Source organism: Rhamphochromis longiceps, linkage group LG20 (genome assembly GCF_057381845.1).
Source record: "Rhamphochromis longiceps isolate RC_006_pf linkage group LG20, R_longiceps_female_GT1.1, whole genome shotgun sequence".
NCBI classification, from domain to species: Eukaryota; Metazoa; Chordata; class Actinopteri; order Cichliformes; family Cichlidae; genus Rhamphochromis; species Rhamphochromis longiceps.
Window position 1 is genome coordinate 29903197 of NC_140576.1, and position 21906 is coordinate 29925102.

A 21906-nucleotide genomic window follows, 5' to 3' on the forward strand; every position below is an offset into this window, starting at 1 on the left:
CACATCTATGAATTTGTATCATCACTGTCCTACTTTTGACTCGGAGAGACGAGAAACCAAAGCTCCTCCTTGTGTTTGTAGACAGTTGCTGCTCCAACTTCTATAAAAAAAAATCAAATGACAACTAAGAAGAAACGACATCTTTGTAAATGTTCAGTACATTCACATTAATGCAGGAGCTGTCAGTGATGACCTGTAATAGTGCAGTAACAGAAGTCAACATGTAATAAGTTTGTGGTGTGTTGCTGAAACATCTTCAGTACGCTCTTGAGGAATGAGGTTTGTGGCACTTTTGTCTTCCTGCAAGTCCTCTGCAGACATCTGTGTATACGTAAGTGCACAACATGTCACTTTGGGGTCATCTAACTAATGAATGTATTTCTCATGTTTTAGTTACAATGACTACTGTAGAGGGAGAGGATGACACACATGCACACAGCTATCTGTGTTTGGCAATCTTTGTGAGATATTTGCTGCCATTGTTAAGTATAAGTCTAACAGCTCAGTGCCAAACTCATTCCTTACCAAGACTTTATTTAACCTGAAGCAAATCTCGACACTCAAACAAGACTTTTAAGGGGCGTAAAAAATTTAAAAACTTCCAACTCTTATATTTCAAACACTATTATTATTGAAAATAAAGATATTTAGATATATTTATAAATAAATTGCCTCACTCTAGAGCAGTGGTTCTTAACCTTGTTAGAGGTACCGAACCCCACCAGTTTCATATGCGCAGTCACTGAACCCCTCTTTAGTGAAAAATAAAATATGATTTTTTTTCAAATTCAGATATGTTTTTTTTACTGGTGCGCAAAATAAGCCGTGCATGTCATGGCAGAGGCTCTGCCGAACCCCTGAGACCAACTCACCAAACCCCTAGGGTTTGATCGAACCCAGGTTTGCTCTAGAGAAAGCTGCAACCTGCAATCAGCCATTCTGCATTGCTTTTTACTTTTTATTTTGCAAGCACTGAAACTCTGGGTGTATGTGTTTGGTTTGTTTCTGTGTGTAGATAACTGTTTTAAACTACAGATTAGGGGTGGGTTTTGGTTATCGATTTATCTATTAAAATCGATTCTAGCTTGGATAACGTGATATCGATTCATTAAAATCCTGAATTGATTTTTAAATATAAATTTATTTTGCCCGAAACGCCAGAATCTCAGGTTAAACCTCACGAAATTTCAACAACCACCAAACAGCTAAAACAGTAAATGAGAGCAGTTACACGGATTCTGCACAAAGATGTAAAAGCACGGACCCCACGAAACATCAGAATCAGTGAGATGTCGCCTTTCTCACCCGACAGCACGGGCACGGTCGGGGCTGAAAGCCGACAGCTCACTGATTCTGATGTTTCGGCGGTTCCATGCTTTGTGTTTGCGCCCTTTCTGAAACTGCAGGTTTTTATCTCTCTCCAAACAATATTGACTGAACCAGCAGCAAAAGAAGATCCAAACTATGGATCACAATTCGCTTCACATAAACATCGTCATGAATTTCCTCTAACTTTTGCTGTTTTGCTTCCACCACGATAAAATCACACTTCCTGCACAGCTCTCTCTCTCTGTACTTCAAGAACAGTTTCCCATCTCAAATCTCTGTTTTCTGCATTATTCGCTGCGCTGTCAGCCGCTGTCTTTTTTTTTTTTTTTTTATAACTTAAATGACCTTGGACAAGAGAGACTAATTTCTGCTGTTCAGTACTGAAGAAATGTAAACTTTTTAAAATTATGTAAAATTGCAGAATATGTTTAAGGTTACCTGCTATAAAAAACCGGGCCAGGAAAATCTCCTTCATGTTTTTCTGTCTGTTATCTTCAGTTACTTTGACACAAAGGCATCTGCTGTGATGCTCACTTTTGATAAAGTCTCGCAAGTGTCAGCTTTCTTTTTATAGATATAATAATAATATGGAAATGTACTGATACGTGATCAGAATTATAATATTTCTGACTGTCTGAGGCAAAATTTCTCCGAATTGAATTGTGGATCGAATCGATCGATTAGATTCGAGTGACGATCACAAGGTCCTGAATCGATTCGATCCACAATTCAATTCGGAGAAATTTTGCCTCAGACAAATCGATTCTAGAAATCAGTGACGATGCCCAGTCCTACTACAGATCCTGGGTATCTTCATTGGGATATACATTTTGAGAGACAAGCTTGCTTATAGGATATTAAGATTCATCCTTCAGTTAATCCAAAATGCTGCAGCAAGAGTCCTGACAGGGACTAGAAAGAGAGAGCAGATTTCTCCTGTTTTGGCTTCCATTCATTGGCTCCCTGTTAAATCCAGAATTCAAAATCCTGCTCCTCACATACAAGGTCTTAAATAATCAGGCCCCATCTTATCTTAATGACCTTGTAGTACCATATCACCCTATTAGAGCATTTCGCTCTTGCACTGCAGGCCTACTTGTTGTTCCTAGAGTATTTAAAAGTAGAATGGGAGGGAGAGCCTTCAGTTTTCAGGCCCCTCTTCTGTGGAACCAGCTTCCAGTTTGGATTCGGGAGACAGACACTATCTCTACTTTTAAGATTAGGCTTAAAACTTTCCTTTTTGCTAAAGCATATAGTTAGGGCTGGACCAGGTGACCCTGGATCCTCCCTTAGTTATGCTGCAATAGACGTAGGCTGCCGGGGATTCCCATGATGCATTGAGTTTTTCCTTTCCAGTCACCTTTCTCACTCACTATGTATTAACAGACCTCTCTGCATTGAATCATATCTGTTATTAACCTCTGTCTCTCTTCCACAGCATGTCTTTATCCTGTATTCCTTCTCTCACCCCAACTGGTCGCAGTACATGGCCCCGCCCCTCCCTGAGCCTGGTTCTGCCGGAGGTTTCTTCCTGTTAAAAGGGAGTTTTTCCTTCCCACTGTCGCTAAAGTGCTTGCTCATAGGGGGTCATATTATTGTTGTGTTTTTCTGCATATGTATTATTGTAGGGTCTCCCTTACAATATAAAGAGCCTTGAGGCAACTGTTGTTGTGATTTGGCGCTATATAAATAAAACTAATTGGACTGAATTATAGCCATCTGGCTGCAGTACACAGTAACCCACCCCAGGTTTTAAAAAATTATTGAAGAAGAAGATGATGAATGGATTGTCCATTTTTGGCTGCCATTTGGAACATTACTTGGAATTCTTCAGGTACTAAGGTGAAAATATAAACTTTGTACAGTATTCGATGTAGACTGACAACCATGTTTTGTCCTTCTATGTAGCAAGTTTCCAAAAATAGCACCTTAAGTGGTATTTATGTTTAACACTTGTGCGTGTGTGCGTGTGTGTGTGTGTGTGCGTGCGTGTGTGTGTGTGCGTGTGTGTGCGTGTGTGCGCGCGCGTGCGCGTGTGAATAGTAAACTGTCACTACTGAATCCCAGTTGTTGATGAGTTTTTCTGACTGTCGACTGAACATACTCAGCTGAGCTGCACATACTGCATGAACATTATTGGTCCTGCATGGAAAGACAGCCACTATTTATAACAGAGCAAAATGACAGGACATGATTAGGCCCTATGGGAAAACTCCCCGGCAATATAAACCACATGTGTAGAAAGGAATGCATCGCAGTAGGATCAGTGGAGCATGGTGGAAAATATTTGAAAAATTAGGTTGCAGCAGTAAAACACAGGTGTTTTTCTTCTTTTGCCAGTAGTCGAAATGATCCCTTATTAAGCTCTGCAGCAGAATGTCCAGGAAGGCTGTTCAGACTGGGGATGATACACAAAGGCAATCAGTGCTTATTTATTATGAATAATTAGAGCTAATGCATAAAGGTGGAAATACAAGTTGGAATTTTGCTTTTTAAAAACAGCTTCTGAATCAAATTGTCACATTTAGCTGACTCACTGATCCTCTTCAGTATAAATATGTGCAATTAATCCAAACATGGTCTCCTCTTTATTTTATTACTTTATGTAGGAGGCAGTAAAGGTCTGTTCAAAGTCTAGAACAAGTCCTGCTAACATCTGTAAAGCTAACAATTACCTTTATCTTTACAATCTATTTTGTTTGATATGTACACAAGCTCCAGCATAAATGTCTATATCTCTCTTTCTCCAGTGTTAGTTTCACATCTGTTTCTCTTTGGCTTTTTATGTTTAAAGTTCAATTTAAAAGCCTTACAGTCTCGAATGATCGAGTCCTTTCATATCTAGTTCTCATGGTACCATATTATCCTGACAGAACACTTTACTGTGAGAGTGAAGGTGCACATGTGGGTTCATGAGTGTCTAATATGGCAGGCTTTCAACTATCAGCCCAACGTGTCAATGCACACATCAAGCAAATATCTCTAAAATTAGAAATATCCTGTCTCAGAGTGACGCTGAAAAACTAGTTCATGCATTCATTACGTCCAGGCTGGACTACTGTAATTCATTATTATCAGGAAGTCCTAAAATCTCCCTGAAAAGCCTTCAGCTAATCCAAAATGCTGCAGCCAGAGTGCTGACAGGGACTAGAAAGAGAGCATATTTCTCCTGTATTGGCTTCCCTTCATTGGCTTCCTGTTAAATCCAGAATTCAAAATCCTGCTCCTCACATACAAGGTCTTAAATAATCAGGCCCCATCTTATCTTAATGACCTCACCGTACTGTATCACCCTGTGAGAGCTTGTGGCTCTCAGAGGCAGAGCCTTCAGCGTTTAGCTCTTCTGGGGAATCGGTTCCTAGTTTGCATTTGGGAAACAGACACAATCTCTGCTTTAAAAATGATTAAATGTTTTTTTATGAATATATAACATCTGCAAGGTATTGTGCGGTAATTTCACAGATAGTGTATTTTATTTGACCAAAATTGCTAAAAAAAATGACAGAAAAAAATAGAAATGTATAATTTATATTATTCTTAAGATATCCACAAACTTGATGACTGTGAAAAAGAAATGCCTGTGAAATTACAGGCTTACTTCATTCAAAATATAATCAGTATTAGTTTATATTACTTTATTTACTTTAATTACTTAGTTTTTGTACTATAAAAAATGTTAGTAAGAAGGCAAAGGGTTAAATTACAAAGCTTCCTGCAACCAATTTTACATTTGTGCAGGGCGGGCACTCAACACTGTTTTTATCAGCAGTTATCTTTCAAATCAGCACAGACACACATTGCACGTTATTCTACAAGGATACACTGTGGAATTTCCAACCTTTTGAAAGAGAAGCTGAAGACTTTTGTTCAATAACAGCAACAAGAGAAAATTCAGAGGAGGAAAACTTTATAGTTTGTACCAGGTGAAGAATGAGAAAGGGACCAGACTAAGCAGTGATATAAGCACCACGGACACTCGAACACTATAAAGTTCTTGCAAAAACACCAACAATTATTTTGAGGGAGGACGAAGACCACTCACAGTGTGCAGCAGGTACCACGGTACATGTTGCATCTGTAACCAACTGTAACACACTCAAGCTAAATAGCAATAGCATGCTAACATAACACAGTGTCTTTACGCCAGCTTGGCACCAAATCGTTGTGACCCGTCATATTACACAAATTTAACAAAGGTGTCAACTAACGTTTATTAAACTGTTGAACCAACTCATCCCTCTCATGAAATTAAGATCAGAGTGGGCTCGTTGTTTTTCCAGCCACCTGTACAGCACCAGTGGTAATAATTAGGCTAACGGAATTAAAAGTAGCAGCACAGGAAGTGTCCTAATTGTGTTCGATTTTTTTTTCTTTTAGATGTTTTTAAGGACAAGGGTAGCCCTGCGACAGACTGGCGACCTGTCCAGGGTGTACCCCGCCTTTCGCCCTATGACAGCTGGGATAGGCTCCAGCGCCCCCCGCGACCCTGAAAAGGATAAGCGGAAGCGAATGGATGGATGGATGGATGTTTTTAAGGAGAAATATAGCAAAGTGAACTGTGTTGTTGTTGTTGTATTACAGCAGTACTATGGTACTATAAGTGTAGCTAGTGTTTTATTAAGCTCTATTACAGCTCTATCTTAAGCTCTTAAGCTCAATATTCAAATCCATCAGTATGTGCATCTATAATTAACAGTATATTGTTTACTATTACATTTTATGGATATTTAAAAAATGATAATTCCATTATGTTTATGTCAGACTATACATAAAAACCATTATACAGTTGATACAATAAACGGTAATGAACAGTAGATACTAGTTTAATAAAAGTATTTTTACTATTTTTTTTATTTTAGTTTCATAGGCGCTGTATCATATTATTACAATCACTATGAAATAAACAACATGAATGACATAATAAGCCCCACTAAAGAGGACCTTTCAGTGATTTTAGGCCTGAGTAATTATACCAGGACAGTGTTCGACCACATTATTGGATCATTTCATTGTTTTAACACATCTAAGTACATTTTATTTTGTAAATACAGAAACTTTTGAGACTGTTTGGCCTCCCAGTGTATGTATACAAAACACCGTAACAACAAACTCTGCTAACACCCTTATTATGCCACTAAACATAAAGAACACATAGAAGCTTTGAATAAACACACCTGATCCAGCCCTAACTATATACTTTTTCAAAAAGGACAGTTGTAAGTCTAGTCGTAAAGGGAGAGAGGGTGTCTGTCTCCCCAGTCCAAACCGGAAGCTGGCCCCATAGAATAAGGGACCGAAGGCTCTGCCTCCCTTTCTCCTGTTACGTACACTAGGAGCCACAACAAGCTCGCCGTCTGAGAGCCACGGGTTCTCAGGGATGATGCGGTGCTATAAGATTATTACGATAACATGGGTCTGATTAGTGAAGACCGTGTATGTGAGGAGCAGGATTCTGACAGAAACTGAACAGTATTCCTGAAAAACTCTGTTTTTGTCTGATCATTTCTTAATAACAAGTAATGAGCACGTCACTAATTTTATATAGTATATGCAAAGAAATCCGACCATAAATTATATGTAATAATCACAAATGACTTTCATCTCTGCTACAAAATACGTACACTGAAGGGGGTTAAATTTGTCCTCAAGAAACAAACTGAAAAAGAATGAAGTTGACATCAAGGCGTAATGAGTTGGTTGTAAACATGTAAGACTCCATTCAGTCCCCACGAGAAGGCGGCAGCAGGGAGAATCTCAGGGTTTGACTCAGGAACTGAAGCTGTATGACGACTGTTGTACATATTTCAGGATGTCGGTGTGGCAGTTTGAGCTCCAGCTGATCTGGCTGTCTGGAGTTAAGAGCACACTTGTTGCCAAAAGCTGTGATTTAATTGGTCAGATCTGTTCATTTGCATCAGCAGAATCTGATAAAACTAAGATTAGTTAATAAATAAATAAATAAATGCAAAAGTAACAAAATTTTTTCACAGATTTTATACAGCCACCGTAGCCAGGCTGATAAGTATTAGTCAATCATTAGTGAAGATCTGCTTATGTCCACAGTATTTTATAGAAATATTTCATAAGAGATTAGAACATGCCCGGGTGGTAAACTTTGAATTATAACTATGTAACTTGGTGCAGCATGGTGGCCCTGTTTGCCTCACAGCAGGAAGGTCCTGGGCACAAATCCACTATATGCCTGTGTGGGTTCTCTCTGGGTATAATGGCTTCCTCTCACAGTCCAAAGACATGCACTTAGTTTGTTAATAGTAGGTTAACTAGTGATATTAAATAGGTGTGAATGATTGTCAGTCTGTGTTGGCCCTGCAACAGGTTGGTGACCTGTCCAAGGTGTGCCCTGCCTCTTCCCTTGGACCTGAACCTTTTTAATAAAGTATGGCTGTTGAAAATCTCTACCACAACAAGGTAGTAAAATATATGCACTGCGTACATGTACTTTAATGTATAACAGCTCCGTTTTTTCAGACACTAACCACCATTTAATACATAAACATTATACAGGAAGTGGCAGAAATAAGGGTTAATAAGTTCTCCAGGCTGCACCTGTCGTGATACTGCAGGTTGTTACAATACAAAGTCATCAAAGGTGGTTTTTAGTCAGTGAAAGGACAGTGTAAGCAGGGTAAAAGTCAAACCTATAACATTATTGCTGTACCAAGCAGCTTTATAGTAAAAAGCAAGTAAAAAGTTGTAGTGTAAAAGCTGATAGCTGAAGTTAAATATAAATATTTTGTGGCTTCAAAAGTCGCAGACACTCAGTCAAAAACCTTGCAGGCGACTGGTGTGTTATTGTGATGTAATTCATGATTGTCAAGGTCAAGATTTGATTTATTTATTTAAACCTTATATATCACCCGTCTTTTCCCCCAGCCGGAAACAGACTACATTTAATCTTGTGCAAAATTAGCCTGAAAATGTCAGGTTAATCAAAAACAGCCACACAAGTGTTGCAGTCCTTGAACTTTAGACACAAAGACGTAATGGAAGTAACAAACTCACCACCTGCGTTTGCTGGGATATCTCGTCCATTTTTCCTGATTTATCCACTGCTAATATTAGGTCTCTGACATACGGTTGATTTTATTTCTTCCCCGGTAAACAAGAAAATGCTCCTCTTGACAGCATATGTGTCAAACAGTAATGAAACAGCAAGTGCACATGCATGAGGAAGTGCAGCTGTTGAAACGTGTGGTTGACGGACTTCACTCTCAGACTGGGATTTCCTCTTTCAGTGTTAAACCACGGTACAGTGACGCAAGCAGCACAATGCTGTTGTGTGCCGTGCAGTCAAACCTGTTCTTTAACTGTATAACTGGTTAAGCGTTGTATTTCTTGGAACATTTATTTTAAGAGCGTGTATAGACCTGCCAGGGTTGTAATCTAATACTGCACAATCTGTCGGCGAGCTTTACGGGCCTGGTGAATGTTGTTTGTTGTAAAAAGTGCTTTGACTTCTCTGAATGAGCCGAAAAGTGCAACAGGAATTTTACTTGTACAGCACATGTCATTATGTTCAAATCGAGGTAACTTAAGGCAGCTTCAAACAAACTTGGATCTAGTTCTAGGACTAGGTGGGACAAAATGTACAGGGTTCAAACCACAGAGCTTTGTGAATTTATACAAAGATTTGAAAGGCATTTCTTAAGGCATTGGAGGCAAAAGAAGAGAACTCAGTGCTGAGGTAACATGGTCACATTTCTGTGAACCTGTAAGCACTCTGGCTGGTGCTGATGATGAGTCCTGCAAAAAGTGCATTTTCTGTCCCTCTTTTTCTGTTGATGTAAAGATCAACTGCAATTTGAGATTTTTTGATATTAGCAAAATATTCTAAAATGAATTTCTCAAAATGCACTATGGTGACAAAAGCATTTGCTCATCTGCCTTCACATGCGTATGAATTTGAACGATATCCTGTTCTTAATCTGCAGGGTTTAATAAGATTTTGTTCCAAGCTTTGCAGATATAACAACTCCAACTGTTCTGGAAAGGCTTTCCACAATGTTCAGGAGAATTTCTGGCCATTATGCCAGAAGCGCATTTGTGTCATCAGACACTGATGTTGGATGAGAGGGCCTGGCTCGCAGTCTCGTCCCCATCGTGTTCTACAGGATTGAGGCTGTGCAGCTCCGTCAGTTCTTCCACACTAATCTCACTCATTCATGTTGTTTTGGACAGCTTTGTGGACTGGTGCGTAGTTATGCTGGTGCAGGAAGGGGCCAACCCCAAATTATTCCCACTAAACTGTCCATGGTGGTTCGATCCCTGGCCTCTTCAGTTTGTATGCCAAATATCTTAGGGCATGATACTAACCTCAGGTTGCTCTCTGATGCATCCATTGGAGTATAAATATGGCATGGTATGAATGGCTAGTAGTGAAAGGTGCCTTGCTTGCTCAGGTACAGTAGAGAAGAGCTATATAAGGTCCATTTACCATTGATCTTGGTATGCTGGTAAGCACCGACCATTTTGCTCGCTGTGTCAGACGCTGATCATGACCCTCACCTATGGTCACAAGTTGTGGGTAGTGACCGAAAGAACAAGATCGGGGATACGAGCAGCAGAAATGGGTTTCCTCTGAAGGTTGGCTGGCCTCTCCCTTAGAGATAGGGTGAGGAGTTCGGCCATCCGGGAGGGGCTCAGAGTAGAGCCGTTCTCCTTCACATCGAACGGAGCCAGTTGAGATGGTTCGGGCATCTGACAAGGATGCCTCCTGGGTGAGGTGTTCCGGGCACGTCCCACCGGGAGGAGGCCCCGGGGCAGACCCAGGACACGCTGGAGAGATTATATCTCTCGGCTGGGAATGCCTTGGTGTTTCTCCAGACAAGCTGGAGGAGGTGGCAGGGGAGAGAGAGGTCTGGGCTTCTCTGCTTGGGCTGCTGCCCCCACGACCCCGCCCCGGCTAAGCAGAAGAAAATTGATGGATGGATCATGTGTCTTTGTGGTTGGTCATGCAGTTCTAGATTTTTGTAACCTGGCACATTGCACCGCGGCCGGGTTGAAGACACGGGCGTATGATCGTGTCAGTTTTTCCCAGCATTTTATGATGTTCCAGTACAGAAATGTAGATACATACAGATATACAGAGGGAGACGTTGGAACAGTTTGAAAACTTGAGTTTGTAAAAAAAAAATGTAACAAAGTCTTGGTTTGTGTTTTAACTTCCTCTCCTCCCATATCATTGCTTATGTGGCATCTAAATGGTGACAACAGAGGCTTCCTTCCTTAACGGCAGGTGTAAGTACAAGTGACTGTGAAACGAGGTTGTGGTGGCGAGCAACCGTTGTGGCGGGATTTCCTTTCACTCCAAATTCACTGCCAATACTGAAAAACATCGCCACACCATAAGTCCCCCTCTACCAAACTTGACAGTTGGCACAGTGCAGTCAGACACGTTCTGTTCTCCTGGCAGCCACCAAACCCACACTGGATTCGTCAGTCCAGAGAACCATGGCTCGAGAATCCAATGGCGGTGACATAAGCACAGGATGCAATGGCTGCAGCTGAAAGTGACTTCTATCAGGTAAACATGTTTGCTGAGGGCTTTTTTGGTGCATGAATACAAAATTACAAGTTCTCCATAAAGTGACTTGTGCTGCTGTTAAGCCATTAATAATTGAAAAAACTTTGGCAAAAATGTATTTTATCTACTGAGTGAGACCTCGTACAAATCCGTAACACATATATTATGATATATATTTTTTTTAAAAACCCAAAAAACTAGTTTGCACACGCTGGGGTTAGCGTGACACTATAACTAAAAGAATGTAATTTCTATATATACATTTCTAATATACATGAAATTCTCTCTTACATTCATGATAAATAAAAAAAGAATAGGGTCAGCTTATATTTCCTTCTAATCATTTATTGGATTGTGTTGCAGTCTGAAAAATGTGGAAGTTGCAAACACACTTCAGTCAGATCATTAAGACGATTAACAGAGAGGGACTTTTTACTGATGATGTGATGCTTTCAAGTATTAATGATTATTGTGGTGTGCTTCATATGGTATTCGTGGTTAGCACATCCTGGCCAGGCGGTACATGTTCTCATGGCCTCCTTGTGGTGCTCTCCAGTTTAGTCCCAGAGTCCAAAAATATGGCAGGGTAAGTGATGGTTCTAACGTTAATGTGAGCTTAAATGATTGTCTGTGTCTGCCTCTCACTCTGTGGCAGCTGAGATGTCACTATGAAAGAGAAGGGTGCAAATTAAGCATTTATTTCATTTTGTTTTTAATATAATTATTTTAGCTAGATTCATATTTTTGGTATGTTCCAAACACAAACATGTCTTGCAAAAATACCTTAAAACTGGTGAAAATTAAACACAGATGAAGGATAGCTGGTTCCTCCATACACAGATAGCTACCACAGAATTTGATTCACTGCAACTGAAGCATGAACCTATCACAGCAAGGCATTTTTTATCAACCCCAGTATCCAGAGCAATGAGTTATATGTGTGTGTGTGTGTATATATATATATATATATAAAGCTGAGTTGCTTTGGAACCAGCCTGAATGGCAGCTGGATGACAGATGGTTTTTGCATGTCACCTTCATTCTGTATGGATTCTGGATGTAGACACTTAGTCAAGCACATAGTTAAGTTACTCAGAACATCTCCATTACATCAGGATTTCTTCACTAATACTGTAAATACTGGTGATATATATCCCGCACAAAACAGTGAATCAGCAGATTTAGTTTTTAGTATTATAATTTTATCACTATCTCATTATTTGGGACGTTACTTTAGGGAGTAGCAACATCCAATAAGTTCATGAACTGACCAATCAGTATTGTCCAGACCATAAAATATACAGTGGCTTGCAAAAGTATTCAGCCCCCTTGAACAGCCTTGAAACAGAATTCCACGTGAAAGACCAACACAAAGTGGTGTACACGTGAGAAGTGGAACAAAAATCATACATGATTCCAAACATTTTTTGCAAATAAATAACTGCAAAGTGGGGTGTGCGTAATTATTCAGCCCCCTTTGGTCTGAGTGCAGTCAGTTGCCCATAGACATTGCCTGATGAGTGCTAATGACTAAATAGAGTGCACCTGTGTGTAATCTAATGTCAGTACAAATACAGCTGCTCTGTGACAGCCTCAGAGGTTGTCTAAGAGAATATTGGGAGCAACAACACCATAAAGTCCAAAGAACACACCAGACAGGTCAGGGATAAAGTTATTGAGAAATTTAAAGCAGGCTTAGGCTATAAAAAGATTTCCCAAGCCTTGAACATCCCACGGAGCACTGTTCAAGCGATCATTCAGAAATGGAAGGAGTATGGCACAACTGTAAACTTACCAAGACAAGGCCGTCCACCTAAACTCACAGGCCGAACAAGGAGAGCGCTGATCAGAAATGCAGCCAAGAGGCCCATGGTGACTCTGGACGAGCTGCAGAGATCTATAGCTCAGGTGGGGGAATCTGTCCATAGGACAACTATTAGTCGTGCACTGCACAAAGTTGGCCTTTATGGAAGAGTGGAAGAGTTTGCAGTTTGCCACAAATCATGTGGGGGACACAGCAAACATGTGGAAGAAGGTGCTCTGGTCAGATGAGACCAAAATGGAACTTTTTGGCCAAAATGCAAAACGCTATGTGTGGCAGAAAACTAACACTGCACATCACTCTGAACACACCATCCCCACTGTCAAATATGGTGGTGGCAGCATCATGCTTCTCTTCAGCAGGGACAGGGAAGCTGGTCAGAGTGGATGGGAAGATGGATGGAGCCAAATACAGGGCAATCTTGGAAGAAAGCCTCTTGGAATCTAGAGACATACCCTAAAAGACTGGCAGCTGGAATTGCAGCAAAAGGTGGTTCTACAAAGTATTGACTCTGGGGGCTGAATAATTACGCACACCCCACTTTGCAATTATTTATTTGTAAAAAATGTTTGGAATCATGTATGATTTTTGTTCCACTTCTCACATGTGCACCACTTTGTGTTGGTCTTTCACGTGGAATTCCAATAAAATTGATTCATGTTTGTGGCTGTAATGTGACAAAATGTGGAAAAGTTCAAGGGGGCCGAATACTTTTGCAAGCCACTGTATACAGAGTAAATACATAATAGTGTCTTAAACCCTACATTCTCTTGTTTCTTTGGCCAAGTGTTTCTGTTGACTAATGATAGAGCATGTTCTTTTCTGTCACTCAGCAAACACACATCTGTTTATGGAGTTAAAAACTACATGTAGCTTATTTTAAATGTGCTACTTTCTCCAAACAGTGTGTGTCTGATGCAATATTTAATACTATTAAATAATGCAAAGCTTACCCTTTCCTCTCTAAATTTGTCACACACTTATCACATCTGCCACCACATCCTGTTCATCAGGCATTTTAAAGTCTTGTGTTCTGTGTTGCATTATTGGCACTGTGGCTTTATAAAAGCTCTTCACCCTGTGAAAGATGGAACTGTTTCTCTCTTCATTCTGACTTTGACACTGGACGTTTTGTCTTTTAAACTAACCACAATAGATGATAGCGTGCCAATAAGGTGATGGGTAGCAAATGTATTATGATGCATAATTTGCATTTTCTTTGGAGCAGATCTGTTGGTATGATACAGGAAGTTATGTAAATGACGAGTTGTTGCAACTATGAGATGGGTGGGTGTGCCTGGGTATGTGCTGTGTGCGTTTATATGTTACACATCTCTGATGGTTTAAAGACTTTGTGCTGCTACACTTTACAGCAAACAATGTCATTGCTCAGCCTGTACCAAACATGATGAGTGCTGCCAGAGAGTAGAGCTGTTCTAAAGTTTTACATGGTGGATAATATATCAAGCACATTGTTTGTAGAAAGATTTTTAAAACAACTGGTTTCAGTCTAAAGTGTTTTATCCTCTAATGATCTAGAGTTTAGTAAGCTTTTTCTCAGTGGTAAGGAATATAAGGTCCCACTTTATGTGACGTCTGTGTGATATTTACTAGTCCATGATTGAGATGGAGATCTGAGTACAGTGAGCTCACTGTTATGTTCTAGAGACCAGCTTGAAATGTTATGAGTTTTGTGACATGATGTACATGTAAATGGAGAGTCCTCTTCACATGCTGAGGTTAATTATGGAGTTCCACAGGCTTCAGTGCTAGGACCAATTCTGTTCACATTACACATGCTTCCCATAGTATATACAACCATGAAGCTAGATAACACACATCAATTAGTTACACTGCAGGAATGTCTTAAAGACATAAAGACCTGGATGGCCGCTAACTTTCTGCTTCTTGATTCAGCTCAAACAGAGGTTATTGTACTCGGCCCTAAATATCTTACAGATATGGAATCTAACCAGATTCTTACTCTGGATGGCATTATCTTGGCCTCCAGTAACACTGTGATGAACCTTGGAGTCATTTTTGACCAGGATATGTCCTTCAATGCACATATTGTACAAACTAAACCCTTTGACACAAGCCAGGGTGGGTCAATGCCTTCATGTTTTTTTACGACAAAATTCTGACCCTACCATCCAAATATTCTAGAGCAGATACAAAACAGTTATTAGGCTTTTAAGTAAGTTATTAATTAACAGAAAACCCCCTCAAAAGTTTAATAAGCTAAACCTTTATTATTTGTGTTAGCTTATAATTTTTGTTTCTATTAGTTGTACACAGTCTAGTAAGAATATTAACTTCACAAACTTCACAAAACATCCCCCTGCTTAGCCTACATAATATATTGATTGCCAGTGATAACAAAGCAGATTTTTAATATTTGGTGATTAATCCTGTATTACCGTATTTTTTGGACCATAAGGCCCTCCAGATTATGAAGCACATTAAGCAAAACAAAACAGTCAGATAAGTAAAACTTTACTCAACTCATTCCTCATTGATTCAATAATGTTGAATTCTCTGGCAACTGCTCTATTCCCATGTTGTTGTAGTATATTAATGACTAACCTCGTATTGTGGATGGATTATCTCAGTTGTTCTGCTGACTGAAGTTTGGTCCATTTACAGCATCCTGCCATGCGATTGCATTTGTCCCTAACCATCGGGAACCCTCACGTTAACTTTTATCGAGTAGAAAACAGTTAGCGTTCATCCTCCAGCTTCACTATGTTTATGTTATGCTAGAGCTAGCGATCACATAGCACAGCGGTCCCCAACCCCCGGGCCTCAGACCGGTACCGGTCCGTGAGTCATTTGGTACCGGGCCGCGAGAGTTGAGGCTCAGGTGTGAAATGTATGGTTTTCAGGATTTTTATCGGTTTTCAGCGTTATTTTGTTATCGTTTTTATTGTTAACTCAGTTTTCCTGGGTCTTTTCACGTGTGTTATGAATAAATCTTCTTTTTTTTCGGTGTCGCGGATAAATACAACAAAATAAAACTAGTACCGGTACCGAAAAAAAGAAGATTTATTCATAACACACGTGAAAAGACCCAGGAAAACTGAGTTAACGAAAAAAACGCTAAAAACCCTGAAAACCATGCATTTCACACCCGAGTCTCAACTCTCGCGGCCCAGTACCAAATGACTCATGGACCGGTCCGAGGCCCGGGGGTTGGGGACCGCTGGTCTAGACCACAATACTAAATTTTGCTCTACAAGGGCCTAATATCCACTTTTCAGAAACTACATTAGGTAAAAAGATAATTCTTTGTTTTTATATTCATCAGGTCCCAATCAGCCCAAATAGCAAAGAGAAATTAAATATGCATGCCATGAAAGAGTTCAGGCCTTATGAGGTTCAATGACACATGATGAAAATACTCATGTTAGTGTTTAATTTTAAAAAAAATCATCTGATTAGAAAAATAATAATGTCTTTCAAGTTGTTTTGTTCACCATAGGTTCACAGCCCATCACACTCAAATGTCCACATCTTTTAAGACTCCCCAGCTGAATAGGCTGTGCCTGTTGACCCTAGCTGGCTGTTTATCCCAGATTAGCGTCTCCTCAAACATGGTGAGAACCTCCTCACAGAAAGGCCCCCGCCACATGGTTGAGTCAGACTCAGGAACATCTTGGCGTGAGACAGTAGTGCTAACCCCTGCACCACCGCAGAGTCATGGGATAAGTACCTTTAAAAAAAGCCCCTAAATATTAGCCTCAAATCTCAAACATGTTTCTTTTACAGTAGTAGGGGGAAACTACAGCTCAGTACATTTCTTTGACTTTGTCTCAGGCTGCCCTATCCATTATGGGTTTGGGGTACCAGAGAAGCTATAAAGATGGTCACTGTGTAAGAAAGTTTTTCACGCTGAAGGAAACTATGATTTAGTAGCCTGAATAAAGGATTTTGCCCCACGCACAATACACAATGATTGGGAAAAACACCAATCATAACCCTATGAAACATATAAGACAAAACACACACACACTTAAAGTCTATGCTTTTTACAAAGAAAATGACATAAAAGTGTACCAGCAACTCACAAACTATCATTAGATTCTGATTCAGATGTTGATCAGAGCTTGCTGCTGCACATTTTGTCAGCTTGTCTTTTCATGCTTCTTTATAGCAGGAAGTGTTGAATGTAAAGAAGCTAGGTATTTGTTCACTTTGTTTGACACTTAATAACTTAACAACATGAAGCTGTAAGCTATGATGCTCTATGAAGAGCCTTTAATTTCAAAAATTCAACTGATCCTCCAAGCAAAGTGTTAAAGTTTTGATAACCTTAGAGAGCTAAGCCAATTTCAGAAGGTGAATATAAGATGGAGACCCCTGGTGGCTCAATCTGGCACTTTCCCCTGACTATGCAACAATCTTTTTCCTCACAATCTGCTGGATTTATTCCTTCAATCATCTGTATACATGTCTAAGGAGCTTGAAAAGAAAAGTGTCTGGACTTCTTTAAATGTCTTGAAAACTTTTCATCCAAGAAGCTTCTTCAGTTCTAACAACAACTGGTGAAGAGTCCCTGATTTTATGTCCTATTGGGAGTGTTCCTCCAGAGGGTTGTCGACCCAGTATTGATCATGTGCCTAATCACATGAGCATAGGTGTAAACAGGTGCAACAGCTGTTGCAAAGATTCTTGTTTTTTCGTACCCTTTCTTCCTCACACTCCCTCACCTCACCAGATTCACCTTGTTTCCTTTTCTCACCTTTGATTGGCTTTGGAGTTTGCCCTTAATTGCACTCACCTATCACACACTGACTATCAGCCAAGGTTTTGGGTTAAGATGGCTTCTTTCACTTCTTTTTCAAACATTCTGTCTTTTCTGTCCAACATGTGAACATTGGCGTCCTCAAAGAGTGACCTTTGACCTTTAAATGCAGCTTGACAGCCGAGTCTTGCACTCTTCACTACACTGCACAGCTACGCTGTGTTGTTTACTTTGTGTTTAGGATGAACCAGCATGTGTCTGAAGTACACTGAGATGTCGTGCTTGGAGAAGAGTTTCCTGAGATTCTCTGATAAACCTGAGATAAGGAATGACGATGTTGTTCCGTTTGTCCTTCTGTTTCTCCCTAATTGATGTGTGACCAATACGTATTAGCTCATCCTGTTCTATTCTATTTCAGATCTGATGATTCTGAGACGTACTATTTGCTAATCATTCCAAGATGGATCCAGAAGGCTTTTGTTCGCTGGAGTTGGACTCAGTGCACATACTTCACCCTGACTGTTTGATCACACAGATCTGTGTAATTTGATTGTTATGTTTAATTAATCTATCTGTATACCTCACGATATCAGATTAACAATATAGCTTCTCACAGGACCTGCTGTTTTTCCTGCTATCTTTTAAACTGCATTGAAACAAATCCCACAGTTCATGTTGACCTGCTGTTGCTTTCACACACTTTGTCTTCCTTTTATGTACCTGAAATCACTGACTCTGTTTGAAGTGCAGTTTTTGGCACTTTGCTCAGGGCTATATTTTTCAGCTACTGAAGCTGCTGCCTGCATACACTACTGACAAGAGAAGAAAATAAAATCAGCCACAGAAAAGCAGTAAAATTAACTGGTTTCGATTTACTCTCCGTCTTCTGGTTTCAGTCCAGCAAAACACAAAGGTGGTGCTGTAACCAGTATCTGTTTTGTTTGCTGTGTGACATGTAAAAACACATTGTGTCAGAGATGATTAAACAACAGATAAAACAGAAGTCGGAGACAAAATGGTTCTGAATGTTTGTAATGTAACACTCTCCTGGATACGCTAAACAATGATCTTCTTGTTTATGTAGGTAGCGTTCTGTACAGTGCAGCCCAGCACTCCCATTTTAGATCATCACAGGCCTTTTGATCCTTTCTGTAATAGAACATCGAACATCTTTGCTCTCATCAGTTTTAGTTTTTGTCTCTTTTGATGATATCCTTCTCTGCCCATATGGAAAAGATATATATAAATCTTATAAAGTTTGTATCTGTCTTGTGTGAAACTTGTATGAAAAGCATATAAGAGTGAAAACAGATATAAGATCCCTTGAAAAATTATATAATGAAACTTGTATGTTTTGGATACTTCCTAAAACAATATATGAAAGTAATGCGAAAGTGGCCACTTTCATGAGTAAATCATGTAAGCCTTATATGATTTACTCATGAAAGTGGCCACTTTCATGAGTGATCACATATAAGTTTTTACTATTTCTTTTCCATATGGGTGGTTTTCTCAGTTTTCAGTAGTTTTATTATTTTTATCAATAGTATTCCTTTAATTTAAGTTTTCTTTTCTCCCCTCTGTTTCCATGGTTAAGACTGTCTCTGTTGGATATTGTCATGTGTCATGTGTACATGACATTTAGCTTCCTCTGTCTCATCATCTTTGATCTCTTTCAGATCTGTCTTGTTACCTTGGTGTTTCCCATCTCCCTGAATTCCAACTGTATTTACGCCCACAGTTTACCTTAAACTTTGTTGATTGAAACTGGTGGGAGGAGAGATGCTGACGGTGTTGGGAGTGTGTGGCGTGAAGTTTCTTCAGTTTGATTAACTATAAAAAATTGGACTTGATTTGGATAATGGTTATTAGATTTGATAAACTGTACAGGAGGACAAGAGGAGGCGGGCAGGTTTCAGCCAAAGGCCTGTACAGGCCTGGTAAACCACAAACTCATGGCCTACCTCTTGGCCTCGGTTATCGTTCAGGAAGTATTAAGAAACTGCAAACAAGAAGCCACCACTGCCATCATTGTGTACTATCAGAGCCAGCCTCATGCCTGCAGCTGGTGAGTGGAATTTGGGAGGGTGGAGCAGAGGCAAAAGGAAAGAGTGTGGAGATGCTTCTCCAGATAGTGAGAATCTACCTCAAAACAAGGAGGAGGGATTTAAAGTGTTTGTTAACGTAAAAGAAGGTGGCAGGTTCTCTTCTGCCAATCCTTTGAAGTTTGTATGGGTAAGAGAGCGAATGGTAGAGGGTCTACCCCAGTACTCCTCACCTTTAAAGATGGTTTTTTACCAAAATAATGCTGGCATACAGAAGCTTCACTGTGAAAGAGTGTGAGAAGGAGGTAAAGCAGACTGCAGACAGTGTGACAGTGTGACAAACAGCGGCTACTCCAACTCTCTATACGACGGGTGGCCCAGTTGATATGGGGATTGTGGCGCTTGAACCAAGGATAACCCAAGACTTTGAGAAATCAGGGGATGCGAAAACAAGAAACCGGAGAAATTCGCGATGATTGCCCGAGAGAATTAATGAGACCGGTTCCATTTCATGGGTGACCGAGGGCAAGGGCTGACCATTGAGGGCAACAACTGAAACAGGGACCTTTAGAAGCCGTGTTTTAATACCAAGGAGACGTACCAGACCGCTGCCAATCAAATTTTGTTCAGCCTCGGAGTCTAAAAGAGCTTGAATAGAGTAGGTCTTGGTGTTATTAGACAAGACAGTGGAGAGCTGCATGCGGGGAACCTGAGACCAAGAAAAAGTGCCACCCACCAGTTACTGGTGGGCCCCGCCTTTTAACCGAAGCTGGCAGGACCATCGCGTTCAGTTACAGAGTCGGTGTGTCCACGGTGTGCCAGATCACCCCCCAGGCAGCGACGTCCATCTGGGACTGTCTAGTGGACGACTTCATGGCTGTGCCTTCACCTGGAGACTGGCGGTCCATCGCAGAGGGATTTCAGGAGCGCTGGAACTTCCCTCTCTGCTGTGGAGCTCTGGATGGGAAGCACGTCCAGACAAAGGCACCCCATGTATCATATAGGAGACACACACATTGATATACACTAAATATTTATTCCATTTCTTTTTTGTGGTGCCCAAATGTATGCACCTGCTTCATTTTGTTTAAACAATTATTGCACACTTTTTGTAAATCCAGTAAACTTCTTTTCACTTCTCAAATATCACTGTGTGTGTCTCCTGTATGATATTTAACTGACATTTTTTATTGTAACAACAATTTATACAGGAAAATAATGTCTATTAACAATGTTGCCCAAACTTTTGCATCCCACTGTATTAGTATGTTTTGTCATTAGTATAATATGAAATAAATTCTACATGTGTCAAGTCATGTGCCAACATTTGCTGTGTAGTAGAACTGAGACATTAGTCATTATAAAAATTTATTTGAAAAAATATTAAAATTCTCACACAGACAAACATTAAACATAAATATATAAAATATAAGTATTTACAGAGAGACAGGAATAAAAAGGACCAGCTGCTCTCCAGAGCAGGAACAAGGCTGAGGAGGAAATGCTCCATTGGAGACTGATGTGGCCTCTTCAGGGACTCCAGGATGGCCAGCTCCACCACCGATGGACCGTCCTGGGACCCGTCCCTCATCTGTGTCGGAGCTGTCCTCCTCTGTGGGCCTGTAAAACAGCACAAAACACAAAGAAATGAGAAGACTGCTACTAGATTTTAATTTCAACATCGAAAAAAAAACAAAAAACAGGATATAATCAGATTGGTTGTAGATATTTAGTAATGGTGATCACCGAGTAAAAAGCTATCAGTGCTTGCTGTACATACCTGTGGGTGCGCAGCAGGAGCTCAGGGACTGGGGAGCCAGGAGAAGCAACAGGGGATGCTCTGCTGCAGAATCAGTTGGTTCTATCAAGACTGTATTACAGTTTTTTTCAATCGCTAACAAGCGCCTACCCATACTTCAGATACTTTTTCTAAACTCTTAACACAGACTCACACCTACAAAACACAATTGGCCAAATTGATAATTTTCTTCTCAAAAATACATTTTGTTAAATATATACTAACTCTTCATTTCAAAATAGAACACATCTTTCTCTGCACACACTACCTGTACAAAAACACTATAAATCTGACTCAAAATGAAATTAGTCTGTCAAAGAATAACACTTGTTTTCACTTCACAAGGTACATGCAGTCAATCAAAGTACACCAGGTTTCAAAATACTGGCTATTATTGACATTACAAAAACTGCATAGACTTTTATGTTTCAGTTTTACAGGTATTTGCATGCGAAACATGCAATCCACCATTTTGACACCAGAAATGTCTTGGTTGGTAACTGTATGTCCACATGTACAGTAATGTTCACATTCAAAAGCATTCCAGTAAAAAGCAAACAAGTTTTTGTTTCTTCACTGTTTACTACAGGAGGTACAGTAGAAACACGGTATGATAGGACAGAG

General features: G+C 40.1%; 1 protein-coding gene across 2 annotated transcripts in view; it reads right to left on the reverse strand.

The window, feature by feature from the left end:
* dennd2da (DENN/MADD domain containing 2Da) overlaps positions 1-8542 on the reverse strand; it is a 33574-nt gene extending 25032 nt beyond the window's left edge. The window contains exons 1-2 of one of the 2 annotated variants that reach the window (XM_085393561.1): positions 8356-8542; positions 34-100 (exon numbers count right to left, since the gene is read on the reverse strand). In XM_085393561.1, the coding sequence (XP_085249687.1) occupies positions 34-100; positions 8356-8382 (94 nt within the window). In that variant the 5' untranslated portion in view covers positions 8383-8542. Of the gene's footprint in view, positions 1-33; positions 101-8352 lie in introns of both variants that reach the window. The other variant, XM_085393560.1, reaches the window with a different exon arrangement.
* Positions 8543-21906: the final 13364 nt, after the last annotated feature.